This window comes from Myotis daubentonii, chromosome 5 (genome assembly GCF_963259705.1).
Source record: "Myotis daubentonii chromosome 5, mMyoDau2.1, whole genome shotgun sequence".
Classification (NCBI taxonomy): domain Eukaryota; kingdom Metazoa; phylum Chordata; class Mammalia; order Chiroptera; family Vespertilionidae; genus Myotis; species Myotis daubentonii.
Window position 1 is genome coordinate 53,658,990 of NC_081844.1, and position 20,136 is coordinate 53,679,125.

A 20,136-nucleotide genomic window follows, 5' to 3' on the forward strand; every position below is an offset into this window, starting at 1 on the left:
AGTCAGGTCAAGCCTGCCAGGCCGAGGGTGTCCTGCCCACACCGTACACCCTGGTACCAGGCAAGCCACCTTGGTGCCAAGTGGAGCCATCCATGGCCTGAGGGCCAATGCTGGGGCACCCCACTCTTCCTTGATAATATAGTTCTTCTTCCTGTCTCTCTTCTTCCCCTTTTCTCCTGCTCTATCCTTACTCCCCATCCATTTCCTTCATTCAATAAGCTTCTACTTTAGCTTCTACTATGTGCTGGGCACTGTACTGGAATCTACATTCGGTCACTATCCTTAAGGAATTTATGCACTTTCATGAGAGAGACAAACATAAAATCTCAGTTAAGCAATCAATTAAATAAAGAAAAATAAGTTCACTCTCAAATAAATCATTTCTATCTGTGGCCTCCACCTCAGCCCCACCAAGGGTGCTCATGGGTATTGCTCCAGCGACTGGGATGGTGTTCGGAGGTTGATGATAATCCAGACCCTGGAATCAGACGACGTGTCTGCAAATCCCAGCTCTGACACTGACCAGCCGTGTGATTTGGGGGGAAATGTACAACCTCTCTGACCATCCTTTTCCTCATCTGTAAAATGGCGATAAAAGAGTTACACCTCAGCCCAGGCCATGTAGCTCAGCTGGTTACAGATTTGTCCCCACATGCCACAGTTGCAGATTCGATTCCCAGTCAGTGCACATACAGGAATCAACCAATGAGTGCATAAGTAAGTGGAACAACGAATCTCTCCCTCTTCCTCTCTCAAATCAATAGAAAATGAAAAAAATAAAGTTACACCTCAAAGATGCTTAGCACAGGGAACATCTGTAATACTTTCAACAGTAAAGATAAATTAAATAAAAAAGATGCTTAGCACAGGGCCTGGCATAGAGTAAAACTCAAAAGATGTCAACTATTGTTGTTGACTAGGGGTCAGCAACTTTCTCTCTAAAGGGCCCAACAGTACATCCTTTAGTCTTTGTGGCCACACAGTATCTGTTTAAACTACTCACTTCTTTCCTTGTTGTGTGAAAGCAGTCCTAGGTAATATGTAAGTGAAGGAGTATCGCTGTGCTTCAAAAACCTACATTTATATTCACTAAAATATTACAGAATATTATTCCTCCCCCCCACCCCCCAAAGCATTAAAAAATGTAAAACCACTCTTAGCTCACAGGCAGTGGGCGGGACTTGGCCCACAGGCTATAGTTCAGCCACTTCTGATCAAGCCTAATGAAATGGCTGGCACTTTCTTTCATGGATTTTGCTTCAAAAGAAAATCTACTTAGTGGGTCCATAATACCCTAATTCAAGACACAGGCCCCACTAACTCTAACAAGGTTATAAACCCATCCAAGGATGGTGAAAATCTCCTATAAGAAAAACAATACCTACAATTTATTTGTGCACAAGCAAAGATAAGTAAACACTATCGACAATTTACTTGTGCACAAGTTAAGAAATGGAAAAGAAAATCAGTTCCTTGGATGCACCATCGCCTGTGTTTTGTAGACAAAGGCACACTGTCCCCCACAGGCACAAAGATGAGCTGTGTGTACACTTCTCAGTGCTGTGCAGAGAAACCCAGCTGTAAGGTCTGCCCAGCGGGCCACAACACCCTTCAATTCTACACACAGAAGTGAAGAGAGACTGAATGTGTGGTGGGTAAAGAAGGCTACAGAAAATGAGAGCACGCAAGGACAGACCTGCCTGAAAACAGGCCAAGTCTCACCAACATAGAAATCAGATTGTGCCCTGGCTGGGTAGACCAGCTGGTTATAGTGTTGTGCTGATATGCCAAGGTTTTGGGTTCAATCCCCGGTCAGGGCATATACAAGAAGCAACCAATGAATGCATGAATAAGTGGAACAAAAAATTGATGCTTTTCTCTCTCTTCGTCTCTCTCTCTCTCTCTCTCTCTCTCTCTCTCTCTCTCTAATATCAATTTTGAAATATTTTTTAAAAATAAAAAATCTTAGAAAAAGAATAAATCAGATTGCATATGATTTTGTTAAAGAACAGGCAGAGCCCCCAGGAAATGCCACGTAATTCCTATCCCCCTTCTTTCCCTGCCTCCACCCCTGCCTATCTCCATCTATAGATGGAGATAGCACATTGTGTTCTCCTTTCCACTGCAATCTAGGAAGAGTTTTACTGTCTAGTATATGAAATGCCTCACAAGCCAAAAATTCTTTCTCTAATGCTATTTTAAAAGGCCATGTTCCATACACATAGCAATTAATAATTAAACTTGTTTCCCTTGACTCAAAGGAAATGCAAAGGCTTTCTTATGAAGCCATTCCAAGAGTCAAAACTGCTCTTGTACATCCTTAAAAAAACATGTGTTGCCAGGCTGGCGTGGCTCAGTGGTGAGCATCCTCGAGGTCGGATGTCAGAGTCGTGCCCTCTAACTCAGGGGGCTCTCCTCTGGGAACAGGGCCCGGACACAGATGTGTACACATCGTCTGAGTCATAGATAACCTGCCAACTCCCTTCAGCATTGCCTCTGTTTTAACTGCTATCTGATGAAGAAAGCAAGCAAAAACCTCTTTAGAAGAGGAAAAGTGAGGAACTGGGATCTGGCAAGGAACCCTGGCGAGGATGTCCCCACCGAACCCAATGCTCCTTTCCTACCCATCAAGTACACAAGCCCAAGGTCAAAGAACCTGGCCTTTTCTTTCGTCTTTACCCCACCATGTGCTGTGGCATTGGTGCCTCTAAAGCAGGGGTGGGGAACTTCCGGCCTGTGGGCCATATAAGGCCCGAGAAATCATTTGGTCTGGCCCTGCCAAGGCATTAGGGGTGAATTAATTAAATGGTTGACCAAATATAGCAGCTAATTTTTAAGTTGAGAATTCTGTATGGTCCTCGAATGATGTTATAAATATCCAAATGGCCCTTGGCAGAGAAAAGGTTCCCCACCCTGCTCTAAAGGGGTAAGAGCCACCCCTGTGTCAAGTGGCTCTCCAATCTCAGACCAAGACCGTGGGCATTAACTCCATCACTTTCCAATCCCACAGTGGGGCTCCGTTCTTGCCCACAGCTCCAGGTCTGGCTCCTCACCCACCCCCTGCTTGCACTGGCCGGGCCTCTCCCTCCACCAGTTACTGGGAGCAGGAAGGCACAAGACCCTCCATCCTTTTATAGAATCAGAGGCATTGAAAGTTGGAAAGAACCATAGAGATGATACAGCCCCGTGGTTTTAAAGCCACAAAAACTTTCTCTGAAGAACTGGTCCCAGTCCCGGGGGCCCTGCCAACAAGGTCAGCTCACAGGTTGGCAGGGTCCCTGAGGCATCTCTTCAGAGTACCTGGAGCTCGGTGGCCATATCCAGTCCGATCGCCATCATATAGACCAGTGGTTCTCAACCTTCCTAATGCCACGGCCCTTTAATACAGTTCCTCATGTTGTGGTGACCCCCAACCATAAAATTATTTTCATTGCTACTTCATAACTGTAATGTTGCTACTGTTATGAATCGTCATGTAAATATCTGATATGCGGGATGTATTTTCATTGTTACAAATTGAACATAATTAAAGCATAGTGATTAATCACAAAAACAATATATAATTACATATGTGTTTTCTGGTGGTCTTAGGCGACCCCTGTGAAAGGGTCGTTTGACCCCCAAAGGGGTCGTGACCCACAGGTTGGTGACCCACAGGTTGAGAACTGCTGATATAGACAAAGAAACAGGTCTGGGGAGAGGGCGTGACTCCCCCCACGCCATCCAACTAGCAAGCGGCAAAGAGTCTGACGCAGAACTCAGGCCTGGGTGCATGCCTCTCTCCAACTGCCGCCCTGCCCTCTCTTTACACGCAGACCTAGGAGTGGACATCTGTGCAGGCTGCCCGGTTACAGGATAAGGACGGAAGTTTTGTGGACATTGTTCCGTAACAGAATCGATTAGAAATACAACAAGCACAGGTTTTGCCAAGTGAGAATGAAAATACTATATTTGCAGAATAACAAACAGCTCTCATAGTAGAGCTTGAAGAGTTAATGGCTTAGAGTTGAGGAACATGCAAACTGGGCAGTCAAAGGGCAGGAGTTCCCAAGATGACTGAGAAACAGGAAGCCACGCCAGGGATGAGGACAGTAAAAGGCTAAAACTTGGCCCGTCCACATGGCCGAGGGCAGGGAAAAAATAAACCACGACATCCTGTTAGAAGGGGATTCACAGAGAAGGCAGACTCCTGGGACTGGAAAGAAAAAAAAGAGACAAGACATACCCAGTGGTTGGCAAACTGCGGCTCGCGAGCCACATGCGGCTCTTTGGCCCCATTGAGTGTGGCTCTTCCTAGGCCTTAGGAGTACCCTAATTAAGTTAATAACAATCTACCTACCTATATAGTTTAAGTTTAAAAAATTTGGCTCTCAAAAGAAATTTCAATCGTTGTACTGTTGATATTTGGCTCTGTTGACTAATGAGTTTGCCGACCACTGTGTAACTACTAGATGGAGGCTAAGTACTGTACCGACTTTGTATAGTTAAGAAGCTGTGTATCTTCAGAATGACCTTAACAATAAAAATCTGACACTAAAACAAACGCAGAAGAGTGGACAGTAAATCATTAGCAGTTAGCCTTTTAATCTAGTCAAATTTGACAACAGGCCAAAGTGAGAAAAGCACAGAGATTTACTCAAGACCTGTGCTGCTGGCAGGGCTGGCTGGCTGGCACGGTGGGGTCCCTTCTCTTTCATGCTCCCTGAAGGGCCTGGGTAGAAAAGCCATTCTATTTTTAAAAAGCTATTAACACATGTGTGTTTGTCCCCAAGAAGTGGGAGAACCCAGTCTTAATAGACTTGTCCAAAAAGCTTATCCTATCTAATAAAAGAGAAAAATGGTAATTGGCGTACGACGATACCCTTTTCATTGGCTAATCAGGGCTATATGCAAATTAACTGCCATCTAAGATTGGCAGTTAACTGCCAACAAGATGGCGGCTAATTTGCATATGTAGGCACAATGCAGGGAGGCGAAAGGGAAAGCAGGAAGAAGCCCCCTGCCACTGACAGTGATCGGAAACCCAGGGGGGAGCTAAGACTGGGGGGCAGGGCAAAGGCGGTCCTGGGGCTGCCTTTGCCCTGCCCCCCAGCCATGATCAGAGAATCAGGCGCCTTTGCCGCCCTGGCCAGTGATAGCAGGAAGTAGGGGTGGAGCCAGCGATGGGAGCTGGACACGGTCGAAGCTGGCAGTCCCGGGAGCTAGGGGTCCCTTGCCTGGGCCTAAAGCGAAGCCCACGATCGCGCGGCCGCTGCAGCTGCAGGTCCCCGCTGCCCGGGCCGGACGCCTAGGCCAGAGGTGTTAGGCCTGGGCAGGGGCGGAGCCTGCAACCGCGGGGAGCTGGGGGTCCCCTGCCCAGGCCTGACACCTCTGCCAGAGGCCTCAGGCCTGGTCAAGGGGCCTATCCGGTGATTGGTGATCGGAGGGTGATGAGGCTCAACTCCTCTGGCCGAGGCATCAGGCCTGGGCAGGGGGCTGAGCCGGGGATTGGGGGGATATGATGGTCCCCTTGCCCAGGCCTGAAGCCTGGGTCAGAGGCGTCAGGCTTGGGCGGGGGTCGGATCAAGTGATCAGAGGGAGATGGGGGTCCCCTGCCCAGGCATGATTCCTGGGCCAGAGGCCTCAGGCCTGGGCGGGGGCCAGAGCCAGTGATCAGGGGGAGATGGGGGTCCCCTGTCCAAGCCTGACACCTCTGGCGGAGGCGTCAGGCCTGGGCAAGGGGCCGATCAGGCGATCAGAGGGTGATGGGGGTCTACGCCTCTGGCCAAGGCATCAGGCCTGGGCTGGGGGCCAATCCTGCGATTGGAGGGTGATGGGGGTCAACGCCTGAGGGCTCCCAGTATGTGAGAGGGGGCAGGCTGGGCTGAGGGACACTCCCCCCCACACACACACACCCAGTGCACGAATTTCGTGCACCGGGCCCCTAGTTCATTATAAAAACAGATGTCGTTTCTAGTTTTCTGTTCCTGCCACCGGCCAGGGCTCTCCACGCAGCATTCTGGGACCTCTTTACCCAGCCTTCCTGTGGCCTCCGGCTTTGGTTCTCGCCTCCATCATCCATTCTGTCTCTCTGTTTCTGGATTTTCATGTATCAGTCAACCCACTACTGCATTCTGAGATCTTAAATCCAGAGAAAGAGGTGGCCTCTCCTTAGTAAATAGCAAAATTACTGGGTCTTCATGAGGGAGGTGTAAGCTCCTCACTGGGCACTTGGCTCCCAAGGTCACACTGCAAATGTCACAATCCCTAAGGATTTATCTATTTGCTTGCTTGGTTAGAGCTGCCTCCCCCACCAACCAGTAAACGCCACTGTGTTTTAGCTAATAGGAGGATGGTGGGGAAAGTGTCAAGGAAAGGGAGGAAGGAGAGAGGGTGATAATCACAGGGCAGTAGGATTAAGAAAAGGGTAAGGGGGGCTTTTATTTTAAAGTCATGTTTTTAAAAAAATATATAGCTTACATATAGTAAAATTTGCTCTGTCTATTGTTCAAGTCCATGAGTTTTGACAAGCATGCAGTCTCGGAACCACTGCCCTCCCCACACAGTCCTTCTGCTAAGGGGCTTTTTGCAAGTCCTTCTGCTAAGGGGCATCCAATCTCCCAGGATGGATTAGAAGTCAGATAGAAGGGAAGCCACGCTAAAGGAGAAAATGATGGAGCCCAAGAGGGAAGGAAGGGTTAGCTGAGGGGGTGAGGCCCTGGAGTGGGCAAGGAGGCAGAGGGCCACTCAGCAGGGGTTCATTCTAGTGAAAAGGAACGTTTCCCTCCTTCCTATGAAGTGGAAGAAAAGATGAATGCATTCAGGGTCTATGATATATTTTGGGAGTGAATTCCTAATGTCCTGCCAGCAAAACCATTTCCTGCTCGGCAAGATGTTAACTGTCATATTCCATAACCTCCGCCTTGGAGGTATTCTTTCCGATTGCAATTACCGTCCGCAGGACTCACATCACAGGGTAGCGCAGGCACGGGGCTGGTTTGTTTTGGGCTGTGCGCCCAAATTCTGCTGCCATGCAATCCTGCAGCAATGTCAGAACTAACGACTTCAAAATTCTCGTGTTAAGTGCATCTGCATCTTTTCCTGCACCAACCAATGGAAAAACCTGGCAGCAAAAATGGCTTAAATCCCCATAAATGCATGTGACAGCTGTAAATGACTCGCTGCTGAAGAGCTAGTCCGTTCTACAGACACGTCCTCGGGGCATGATTTGGCAGAAGAGATTTGCTACTCATCTTGTTATACTTTTCACTTAAAAGCACCTGGAAGCGAAGTTCCCTCCTAACCTGCTGCTCTTTGCAGGAGGATGCTAAACCGTAATTCTAAAACTGTGGGTTTCAAGAGTGGATTGGGCATCAGGCTGGGTTTCAATCAGCTTGTTTAAACAATGAAATCAAATAGAACACAGCAGAGGGCTGAGTGTGACCTCATGCAACTTTTGTTTCCTTGAAATATACGCCTGTAAACCACATCGTAACATATGTTTGTGCTGTGGATCACAGTCACGGTCACATGTGGGAAATTTGGGTGTAGACGTATGTATATGGATCCTCTATTAATAGTGAGATACCTGAGCAGGGTACTTCTGAATGTCCAGTATCTATTATATATGGTTGTTGAAAAGATTAAAGAGAGAAGTCATGGAAAGCATATGGACTGTGCCTGGTTAACAGTCAATGCTTAGTATTATAATTTCTTTCCCTCTCTAGATCTATATCCAAAATTTTTGTTTCCTAAGACCTTTCTTCTGAGCCCAGAACTGTGAACCCAACAGCCTGCTTGACATCTCCACATGGTTGTTCCACATCATCTTCAGCTCAGCAATCCAACCTTGAATTCAACTCATCACCACCTTCACTCTCCAGTTCTCACCCCTCCCACTGCCACTTCCCGTCCCCAAGTGCACAGACCCTTCTGCTGCTCCTCCTGAATTCACTCTCCTATGAGAGGTGCCAGGACCTCATAATGTGATCTTATTAGGAAATGGGTCTTCACAGAGGTAATCAAGTGAAAATGAGGTCATTAGGATGGGCCTTCATACAATCTGACCGGTGTCCTTATGAAGAGGAGAAATTTGGACACCGAGACATGCATAGAAGAAAGACACAGGGAGAGCACCATCGACAAGCCAAAGAGTGCCAGAGGCTAGCAGGAGCTAGGGACAGTCACAGAACAGATTCTCCCTCACAGCCCTCAGAAGGAACCAACCCTGCCCACATACCTGACATCAACATCAGTCCACGTTTCTCTGCCTATCACTAAAGGTCCTGTTTGATTTGGCCCCATCCTCCCTATTGAACCTAATTCCCACAGCTTCTGGGCAGCCCCCTCCAATAACACAGGTCTCCCTGCTAATCCCCATCTGGACGATGGCTCTCCACCTTTTCTTGGGATGTTCCCAACAGCCTATTATGCCCTACCCACTTCTCTCTTCCACCTGAACTTGCACATTCTTTAAGCACGAACTGTAGTCCTTCTTCCTCAATTATACTGTCCCTGACTTTTTGGCCAATGGTTGTCTCCCTCTTCTCTGAACTGTCATACTTGTCCTCTGTATCATGTAAGTTGACACTTGATTATGTCCTTTTCACATAGTTTCCTCATGTGATATTCTTGGGTCTAGAGTTAAATTTTAAGTGACTAACTTCTATTGCAAACCACTTTTCCAGACACCTTCCTACATTTGCTTTTTCAATAAAACTATTACTGCATGATTTTATCATTTGTTATACAATCAAGTATCACTGAGCATTTTGGTTAAGTGAGAAGGATGCCCTAGGTCAGTGGTCGGCAAACTCATTCGTCAACAGAGCCAACTATCAACAGTACAATGATTGAAATTTATTTTGAGAACCAAATTTTTTAAACTTAAACTATATAGGTAGGTACACTGGTATTAACTTAATTAGGGTACTCCTAAGGCTTAGGAAGAGTCACACTCAAGGGGCCAAAGAGCCTCATGTGGCTCGCGAGCCGCAGTTTGCCGACCATGGCCCTAGGTGCGAGTCCTAAATCTTCTGTTACTGGAAAAATCGCTGAACTTCTTGGAGCCTCACTTTCCTTACCTTTAACATGTTATGTCTCAGAGTCATTATAAAGATAAGATAGAATAATTTATGTGGAAGTGATTTTTTTAAGGTAAAGATTTGCTCAAATGTGAGACTAAATCATTCTATCATCTCAGTGCCAAGTTAGCTCAGCTAGTTAACTGCTACGCTGATGAAATTATGGGCTTGACCCTCATGAGCTGGTTCATCTGGATGCATGCCACAGGGGCCAATAAATTTCATGACTAATAAAGAGTGAGGAGAGGGATGGAGAAAACTGTAAAGCACGTCCTGGTGGGTCAGCAGGGCTATCTTCACGAATAAAAGATAGAAAGCTTATAGTCACCCCCCGTCTATCTTAAGGCATGCAGCATCCCAGGCTCTCAGAAGAAATAACTGACAGTCCCTGACATAATCAGCTCTAGCGCAATAAATCCACAAGGTTATGCCTAAGTGAAGAGGTTAATGTTTTGTTTTGGGGTTGTTATTTTCTGTTTGTTTGTTTTTTCTGTAACTGAATTCCAGAAACTGGGTTTCAGACTGAAAGCTAACCAAGAATTGATAAAATATGCCTGCAATACACAGGCAAGTCAACCTCTGTCAACTTAAGACTCTGAATATGGTTCATCCCTTGAGCATCTTGAATTAAGGAAGAGACAAACCCTCGCCCCAATTCTAATGAAGATGAGCTTTAGTAATATACAGAGTCCATATTCACATGCCCCAAACCAACAAGTTTTTTTTGCAAAACCAGCCATATGAATTTAGATTTTTTTTCTATTTAAATGTTTCTATTTTAAAGGGGTTGAATTAACTTTTTCTTTACCTTTGGTATTTGTTCCACAAAACTTATACGCTGGCCAGAGATTTCAAGTGAATCAAGTGGTCATTTTTAAGTTGTAGGTGTCAAATACAGCATGCATATTAAGAGTATAATTATTGTAGCAGTCAGGATGTGTAAAATTCAGAAAGCTGGACCATGGATTTCTAGGAACTGAAAAACAGACCTAGGACATAAGCAGGAGTTCTGAGTGTTCCCATTTGGAATGACTCCCTCCCTCTGGTCTGCTGGTGAACTCCAGTCCCCTTGATCAGCCACCCACAGATACCAGCTGAAGGGCTGAATAATGGAGACTGAAGATTAAACTACTCATAGAGAGAACAGGCAGCACTTCGGTGAATGCACTTATCCAAGGGACTTGAAGAGAAAATGGTTAGGGAAGAAAGCCTAGGAGAAGTAACCTATTTAGTTCTATCTAGATTTGGTTTTAGTACAGAGCATCCTATGTACATTAAGCCCCAAATATGCCAAGAATATTTTTGTATCATATTACAAATGAAAACCAGCTCCCATGCAGATGGAATTCAGAATTTCATCACCCAACCAATCTGTCTTCCTCCTATTACGGAAACTACTTTAACTATTTAAAGCAAATTCTTCATTATTTCCCATTCTTGATATTGTAAAGGCTTTTTAGAAAGTAATATGAATTTGAGCTGTAATAGATGTTTATTAACCAGTCAGAAACAAAACAAAAAAAGATTTAGAAACTTTGTTTAAGCAAAACAGTGTATGTGGAATACAAGTAAAATCCTTCTAGAGGAAATCCCTGAGAAACCCAGTTTGTTTTCTAGCCATGACATTGTATTAAAGATGAATAAAAGACAACTTCTTCCGTGGAGTCTATAGATGAAGTGGAGATATTACAGTAAACCTCACAAGAAAAAGAAGCACTTTGCACAGGGCCCCCCCCCCCCCCATACCCTTCACTCCAACCCCATCCCTTTCCAAGCTCTTAGATCTTTTATGGTTTGGTGGATGGTTTGGCTTTGAGTGGGATTTAGCCTTGAGGCATGAACTGCTTTGTACTTCAGGTTTCTCTACTGAGACATTCAGGGAGGGAGGAAATGAAGGGCCCTCAAAGGGTAATTGATGTTTGATGGCCGAATATAGGGAAAAAGCAAAACGATTGCAGTCTGCCTCCGCTCATCCTTCCTCTAAGCAAATGGCACCCTGTCACATCACTTCATTGTACAACATGACAATGTGACTTCCGTATGACCTGGGGCAAATAGAACATTTGTCATTTAAGGCTCATTTGTTGCAGAGTGTAACAGATGGATGAAGCATCGCTTCTCTGAAATGGAAATAGTTTTGTAAAAAAGAATTCTTTCTAATGGTACAGGAATCTGGAGACCATGTTCTGTAACCATTAGTGAAATTTGGTTTTGATCAGTGGCTTAATTATTGGCTTAGATTTAGAAGAGAAAGACACTGAGTCTTGGCCATTTGTTTTCTGCAGCAACCAAAAAGGCAACATTCAGCCCATTAGAGTACCTTTTTATCCACTTTCCTTGGTGACTTCTGATTGGCCATGCTAAAAAGGGGGGATCCAAAATGTGTGCTTACATTTCATGAGAGGTTCACTCTTACAATCTCCTTCTTTGTCTAACGTGGCAATTATTTAGCCTTTCACAAGTAAAATCTAAGGCATGGGGTTAGGGTGTCCCAAAATTCACGCAAGATTTGCAAATATAGAAGCAGCCCTGGACATATGCCAAACAACAAAGAGGAGCCAGCTGCCCCAAATCTGCAAGGAGATAGTTCACTCACCAACACCAAGGAGATTACTACCCACTGAAATAGCCTGTGTGCTGCTAAGGCAAACTATACCTAATCTTGAATTACAAAAAACAAAAGAAAAGGGGGGGGTAAGAACTGACCCTGAAGCTTCCCTTCTTTTGATTATCCTGCAAGTTCCTGCCCTTTTCCTTTCCCCTCCTATGCTTCTAGTTCACTATTTTAATTCCCAGCAGAATCATAACTAAGGCAGTCTGCCCAGCAAATAAGATAGATGGGCCCTTCCCACTAAGTCCCATAGTCAAGGAGATACAGGCAGCTAACAAGATGCAAATCTAATTCAATGTGGCTAATGCCTTTTTTTTTTTTTATCCCTAGTCAAAGGCCAAGAAAACTCACCCTTCTGGGAGGTTTTATTATATAGCTTTGACTCTATTGTTGAATGTGCAACACTAATTTAAATAAATTGCAAGTAGTCAGAAAAAGAGACAGTTCTTTGTTTAGTCTGAGAGGCTAGGACAGGTCCATGATTAAGGAGACCTGATCTCATCCTCTTAATTAAGGCAAAGCTCAAGGATATCTATCATTTACCCTCTGGTCCTTTTGGTGCTAGCCCACTTAACTATTGAACACATTATAGGAATAAAGCCAATCAACAAATAGGAGCTTGGGGTTAGGTAGCAAGTGTCACTTCATGCAGGTCATGTTGAAAGAACCAAGAACAAACACCTTTCACTACCAAAGGAAGCAAAGCTTAGGCCAAGGGACCATCTTTTTATATTTTTAAATATATTTTTATTGATTTCAGAGAAAGGAAGGGAGAAGGAGAGAGAAACATCAATGATGAGACAGAATCATTGATCGATCAGCTGCCTCCTGCACACCTCCTTCTGAGGATTGAGCCTGAAACCCAGGCATATGCCCTGATCGGGAATCACACCCTGACCTCCTGATTCATAGGTCAACCACTGGACTCAAGGGACCGTCTTGATTCCCTCAGGAAGCAGGTGTAGCTGGACAAGGGAAGAGGGTCCTACCATAGGGCTTGACCTGGTTTCCCAGGTGAGGAAGTCAGTGAACAGGTGAAAGAGGATGCTCACTAATGTTTGAAGAGACCACCCCGGCTTGAAAATTCCTTGAAGGCTTATGTTCTGCCTTTTACGCTATTGTACTTTTTCAGATCATAAAGCAGGGCCCTTGAAACATAATATCTGCTCAATAAGTCCTGTTGGCTGGCAGACTCAGCTTGAAAAACATCTTTCCTTTCTTCTACCTGATTGGACAGAACAAGTTAAACACAACTGAGTCTATCTAATCTTTCACATTCTGGGTGTTATGTCAGATCTCTCTTTTCAGGTGTCTTAAACTGAGAGGTTTCATTTTGTTTGCTTTCTGGACCTCAAAGTCACGATCCCTGAAGGTCAGCAATGAGAGGCCCGAAATGCTCGTCCGGATCCTGATGGGAGATACCCAGCTCAGCAAGACATTGCCTCTCAGGATATTTCCGTTGAAACGAATGACTACATTTAAACGAAAAAAGACACCCTTCAACGGCAGGCATTCTGAAACCTGAGCAACACTTACAATAAGGAGATGGTGATTTAAAAGGCTAATCACCTCCCAGAACTGCAGTTGCCTCCAGCACACTTCTACAAATTGCTCTGGATCCAACAGCCTGCACTTCTTAGGCTGAGTCATTGCACTGAATCGGCAGCCACAGCTTCTATTGGAGCACATTTACACTGTCATAAATTAATAAAGATGCTGACAGACACGGTATTCTTGTCTGACTCAGGACACATCCTAATCTTCCTGGCCAGCCCTTCTGCCTAAATAAATTTCACCTAGACATCCAGTGTGTTATAAAAAAGAACATAGTGGAAATTCTAGGGTGAGGATATTTCTGTCCAAGGATTAAGATGAGATTCCAAGTCAGGATATGCAAAAATAATCGTTTTCCATAGGAAGGAACCAGTATTAGTTAGACAAAATGTTTGCCAACAAAAGCTCAGTTTCTGAGGTTGAATTTCCACTAAACGCTCAAAAAATACATAAAAGCTGCCTGGCCAGTAAACAGTGACTCAGTGCCCTAGGATTTATTCCCTTTCATTTCCCCTCTACTTACTTATCTCTAAGGTTCCACTTGCCAATTCTTCGAACTCCAAGACCAAATACTATCCATATGAAAGACCATCCTCTTCCAGAGAAGATAATAAGCTAAACACACAGATGACTGGTAGGGGCTCTTTCAGACCTGCCAACTAGCAGGTCAGACTTAAGGTCTAACACATGACAGTATAAGAAATATGTTGGCGATATAGTATGACAGTAACTCAGCCTTGACTCAAGACTTTTATGATAGTAGTCTCTGAGAGGCTCCTCAACCAGACACTGGGCTGTATTTTCTCATGAAACCCAAAAGGAAAGCCATCATTGTTCCATCTGCATCATTAGCAGCAGCTACAAAAGCATCCTGCCAGCACCTGCCAACATAAACCTTTAGAGCCTGTACAAATCAAGTGAAAATGCCCTTTGGGAATCTGTAACCCAAGATGGATTTGGTGTAAACCACGAATGGAGAGGGGAGAAAAGAAGAAAGTTGTGAAATGTTTTCTTCCCAGATTTCAGGATGGCATTTTTAAAGGTTCCTTGTGCATTGTTGGATTACCCTATTGAGTTATCTCTAGTGAACAGGCAAATTCGCACCAAGCAGCACTTGGAGAGGTGGTGAGTTACTGCTGCTCAGAAAAGGCCAAATAAACAGATTACTCATGAAACCCAAGGTCAATATCCAGTTTTTTTCCAAAGTAGTCAGTGAACAGAAATTCAAAGGGCAGAATTCAACCCAACGGCAGACCAAAGAAAAGGTCAGAGTGTATGCTGCTAATTTTCAAGGAGACTCCCTAACCCATTTATATTCATACTAGAGGCCCAGTGCACAGATTCACGCATGGGTGGGGTCCCTCAGCCTGGCCTATACCCTCTCGCAATCCAGTACCCGCTGGGGGGTGTAGTAGTGTGTGAAGCGAAGCAGCAGGCAGTCGGGGAGGAGTCCAAGCCCTGACCAGCGCTGTGCTGCTCCCACTAACCCTGACCCCGCTGCGCCTGCCCGCCGCCACTCAGGTAGCCACAGAGGTGGGAGAGGCTTGCACTGCCGCAGCTGCGCTCGCCAGCTGTGAGCCCAGAGTCTGGCACCCGAAAGGTCAGCAGAGCAGTGCTCCTGCTGTGGGAGCGTACTGACCACCAGGAGGCAGCTCCTGCGAGAAGCATCTGCCCCCTGGTTGTCAGTACGTGTCATAGCAACTGATCAAACAGTCAACCGGTCGAATGGTAGAAAAGCCAACGGGTCGCTTAGGATTTTATATATATAGATTTTATAAGAAGATCCTTCTGCTTGTGTTTCAATATGAAGCAGAAAAAAAAAAAAAGCTGACCAGACAATCAGGAAACCATGCAAGTCAACATTCAAATGATGATGCAGGAGAAATAATTCCAGATGTAGGTGCCACATTTAATTTTGAAAGATACAATGGAATTTCCAATAGAGGATTTAATAGACACAGAATTTTCCAGAAAAATAAAGGCAGGATTTGGAAAAAAAAAAAGTTCTGAGAATACAGATAAGGGGACACTGTCCTCTAAACAAACCTTGACACTGAAGAGTACTATTCTAGATTCCACGATCCCAAGTAAAGTCATCGTAGGTACCTCCATGGGATAGTATGGAAAAGGGGCAAAAAAAAAAAAAAAAAAAAAAGAGAGGCTACAGGGAAAAGAATAAGAACTGGTGTTAACCTTCTGTACCCAGGGGGAATTACAGGAGGAACAGATTTGGGGTTCATAAAATGCTTTGAGTCTGACAGGCATTTCATGCTCCAAACCTGCCTGTCTATCCCCAACCCTCTATCTGAGTTGTGAGCAGCATGAAGTTTTCAATATGGAGCATGTACTTTTCAGAACACATCTATCAAAAAGAGTCCATATACCAGTCCAGATCGTGACCGAATTATCTCGCCATGAAGACATTTCATTAGCTTAGGTGGCCTACCTTGACTCAGCCAAATCCATATTTAACCAAGGGAGGGGGATGGAAGAAGGAGTTTTTGTTTGTTTTTAAAAATTGATGTTTAATTGCTGTACCTAAATTTGAAGAAGGAAAGGTAATGTTTGTGTGTCACAAAGAATTCAGTGAAATGTTTTGCATCTTTGGTTAATGCTGTGGTAGTCAAAGTATTCTAAATCATTCCTGCTCTTGTGTTTCTTACAGTTGAACGGCAGGTACTAGGTCTGCCAAGGATGAAGTCAGGTGGAAATCTGAGACTAGAGGTCAAGTAAAACTGGGAGGCAGCGAACAGAGCACAGTGCCTCCTCCCACCCCTGGGAAAGGAACCCGGAAATGCAGGTTGTCATGCAATAATACCCACAACTATATTCTTATGACACTGAGGTAAAGGTTAATCTCTATTTTTAGAAGAAAATAAGCTATAAGCTATTTACTGAAAAAAGGCATTGGTGTGTATACGGCTGCAGAACCACCACCCTCCCACTCGAAGGACTAACCCAATCTTTGGATGCCTGGAATTCTAAGTGCTCTAAAATTAACTATTAAAAACCCATTTTAACCTAAAGCTGTCTCTGTTCACAAATTAATGCTGATGGTTTTGCAGGGGGTGGGGGGGTGTGTGAAGGGGAGAGGATAGAAGAGGTGAAGAAGGAACCAGTTGCTCTATACTAGAGTCTATAGGGTTGAACTACAGGGGGAACGGATTTGGGGTTCATAGAATGTTTGCGTCTGACAGGCATTTCATGCTCCAAACCTTCCTGCCCAGCCCCAGCCCTTTCATGAAGTGTTCAATACGGAGCATGTACTTTTCAGAACACATCCATCAAAGGGAGTCCTGAAAAGCCTCAAAAACCCACATCCCCGCCTCCAATAAGCCAGAACTGTAGTATGAACTTGGGCAGAGAATAAAAGTTGAGACTAATAGGGAGGAAATCTATTTGAGCAGTTTTTGGGAAATGGCCAAAATTTAAGAAGGGGGACGGGAGAGGAACTATAGTTTTCAAACATTAAAGCTACTGCTTTAAGATTGAAGAATATCCCCCCCCCCCCCCCCCCCCGCCTCCGTGCAAAAGGATGTTAAAAGCTTTACTTCCGAAGCTTTGCGCTACACTCTTTAAGGAATGGCAAATGGTTCCCACCCCCGGAGACCTCCGCCGGCCCAGCCTGGGAGCGAGGCAACGTCAAGGTCGAGCCCCACGGACAGCGCCAGCAGCCGCCGCCCCCAGCGCCAGCTCCGGCTCCAGGGTGGCTTCTAACGCCGAGCCGGGAGCCCAGCCAGGATCCCAGCCGGGATCCGGAAGAGTGTCTGCAGGCTTCCCGCACACCTCCGTCCGCCCAGACCTCGCCCCGGGCCGGTTCCAGGAGGGCAGGGCCAGGCCTGCGGTGCGGCGGCGCTCAGCCTGCACCACCGCCCGAGCCCTGACTTACTGCGAGACCGGGGCGACTCTGCCTCGGCCGCTGTGGCCCCGCCAGGGCCGGGGTGCTCGCTCACCCCGGGGCAGAGGACCCGGCGCGGGCGCAGCTCCCGCCCGCCGCCTCCTCTCCGCAGCGCAGCCCGGTCCTGCCGTCCGCGGTGCCTGAAGGCTATGGCCGGCGTTTCCGAGCGCTAACCTGAAGTCGGGACTACACACCAGCGGAGGAAAGTGGCCTCCTGGCTGGGCTCGGAAGGGCCTCATCTCGGAGCCCTGCGTCCCAGACGGGCCTCTGGTGGGTCGTTTCCATTCTGCGCTCAGGCCTGGAGCGCGGACATCTGTGCTCCATACGCCGAGAGGCCGAGGCAGGTCCTGGACGGCACGTTGCCGCTCGCGCCGAGGCAGGTCCTGGACGGCACGTTGCCGCTCGCGCTCGCTCCAGACCCGGCCTGGCAGCTAATCCCCACGACGCACGAGAACAACACAACATGCACGTTGGTGCCCAGTTCCAGAAAGATTTCCAGTGCGATGACTCAAGGCTCCCGCGGCCAGCCTCCGGGAAGGGCCAATCGCAGCCCAGGGGCGCAGGGGAAAGGGGGCTTGGCTCCCTTGGCAGGTCGGCTCCCCTAAACGCGCCCTGTAAACACAGATGCAAACTGTCCTTTCAGGGGAAGCGACTGGAGTCTGATGGGGCCCAGAGAGCAGAAAAGGGGCAGCCTTCATTACAGGCCGGCTCATTAAAAGCAACCACAACTCCTGAGTGTGAGAGAGGACAACGTCTCCGCGTTTACTTTCATTCTGGCAAATAGTCAACTACAGCACAACCAGCTCTGAAAATGATGAGGCATTTCTATTCCTCAGGGTCTCACTTTTTATGCTAAAATACTCCCCTCCTCTCTCCTCCCCTCCCCTCCCCTTTCCCTTCCCTCCCTCTCTCTTCTCTCTCCCTCCCGCCAATGACTTCCTTCCTCCTCTCTCTCCCTCCCTCCTTTCCTTCCTTTTCCCCTCCCTCCCTCCCTCCCTCCCTCCCTCCCTTCTTTCCTTCCTTCCTTCCTTCCTTCTTTCCTTCCTTTCCTTCCAGAAACATTTATGACTAACTCCTATATGTTGTAATAGATTGAGAGCAGAAAGTTGGAAAAAACCTGAAGCCTTTACTCTTAAGTGCCTTATTATTGGGGGAGGGTGGTGAGAAGGGGGGAGGAGGACCAACAATTTTAGTGCATTGTGCAATTGCTGTGATAGAGTGTGTGCCCAGAGGGTTACAGGAACATAGAAGCAAGTTTTAAATAATGCTGGAAATCAAGGAAGGCTTCCCAGAGGAGGCTGCATTTGAGTTTTGAAACCTGAGTAGACATCAGATAGAATGGGGGGAGAGAGAGAGCTAGAGAGAGAGAGAGAGAAAAGAGAAGAGAAGAGAAGAGAAGAGAAGAGAAGAGAAGAGAAGAGAAGAGAAGAGAAGAGAAGAGGAGAGGAGAGACAAGATCTGAACCATTGAATGGCTGCAGAAAGCAGGTGCAAGGAGCAAAGGTGAAAGATGTCTTATAAGGGGTGGCAAGGAGTCAGACCACACAGGTTTTATCTGCTAAGCTCTGGGATTTGACTTTTGTTTGGAAGCTATGGGGACACTCGGAAGGATTTTAAGCAGATGAGTGATTTGATTAAGTCTGTGTTGCAGAAAGATGACTGTGGAAGGCAAATGGAAGGAAGACAGCCTGGGGAGGGAGTGGAGGTGGGGCTGGGATGGACAGGAAAGACTCCAAACGTGTGAAAGAGGTGGGACCTTTAGGATTTGATGCCTGATAACAGGCAGCGGAGTGGGGTTGTAGGCTAACACCCAGCTGCTGACGTGGGCAACACTGGGGTGGAGGGTACCATTCACCAAGAGAGAAGAATAAAGGAGGACCAGGTGGGACCAGAGAAACGATGACTTAAGTTTAGACAAGTTGAGCCTGTGATTTTTGTGGGATATTCAATGCGAATGTCCCAGGAGGCCAGTGAGTTGGATCTGTATGGTCTTTGGGGCATTATGGACTAGCTATACAAGCTAGGCAGTTGCCCACTTAAAAGTAGAAGCAAATACAGGAGTAGAGAAAAACTCACTGAGCTTGCTAGAGCTGTCCTAACAAAGCACCATAACACGAAGTGGCTTGAACAATAGAAATGTATTGGCTCGCAGGTCTGGAGGTTGGATATCTAAGTCTCATGTGTCAGCAGGAGGAACATTCTCCCTCTGCCTGCCGCTGGGGAGAGATCTGTTCTAGCACACTCTCTTAGCTCCTCGTAGTTCCTTCGCTTGTGGCAACATAACCCCGGTCTTCACATGGCGGTTTCCCTGTGTGTCTGTTCAAATTTCCCCTTTTTGTAAGGACATCAATCATATTGGAGTAGGGGCACACCCTACTGCAGTATGACCTCATTTTAACTAATTCCATCTGCCCTTATTTCCATCTCTTATTAAAATTTCTCTATATCCATATAAGGTCACATTCTAAGGTAGTGGGGGTTAGGACTTCAACATGAATTTGGGGAGTGGGGGACACAATTCAACCATAACATTCACAGACTTGCCCTAACCGGTTTGGCTCAGTGGATAGAGCGTCGGCCTGCAGAATGAAAGGTCCCAGGTTCAATTCCGGTCAAGGGTATGTACCTTGGTTGCAGGCACATCCCCAGTAGGGGGTGTGCAGGAGGCAGCTGATCAATGTTTCTCTCTCATTGATGTTTCTAACTCTCTATCCCTCTTCCTTCCTCTCTGTTAAAATTCAATAAAATATATTAAACATACACACACACAAAACATTCACAGACTTGCTGTCTCTATGGGTTTGCTTATTCTGGACGCTTCATAGGAATAGAATCATACAGTATGGGCCTTTTGTGTCTGGTTTCTTTCATTTAGCATTTTTTTAAGGTTTAACCATATTGTACTATACATAGCATGTATCAGTACTTCATTCATTTTTATTGCAGAATAATATTCCATTGTACAGATAGACTACACTTTGCATATCCATTTCATCAGTTGATGAGCATATG

General features: G+C 46.1%; 1 protein-coding gene across 9 annotated transcripts in view; it reads right to left on the reverse strand.

Annotated features, from left to right (window-relative positions):
- The window catches only part of TRIM2 (tripartite motif containing 2), a 97,435-nt gene that overhangs the window by 62,940 nt on the left and 14,359 nt on the right, over positions 1 to 20,136 (reverse strand). For 5 of the 9 annotated variants that reach the window (XR_009453019.1, XM_059697804.1, XM_059697812.1 and 2 more), the window contains exon 1: positions 17,320 to 17,449. The exons of 2 other annotated variants lie outside the window; for them this stretch is intronic. Coding sequence is in view for 4 of the 7 variants with exons in the window: in XM_059697804.1 (XP_059553787.1) it covers positions 17,320 to 17,364 (45 nt within the window). In the remaining 3 variants the exon portion in view is untranslated. Of the gene's footprint in view, positions 1 to 17,299; positions 17,450 to 20,136 lie in introns of those variants that run through there. 2 more of the 9 variants (XM_059697808.1, XM_059697809.1) reach the window with 2 other exon arrangements.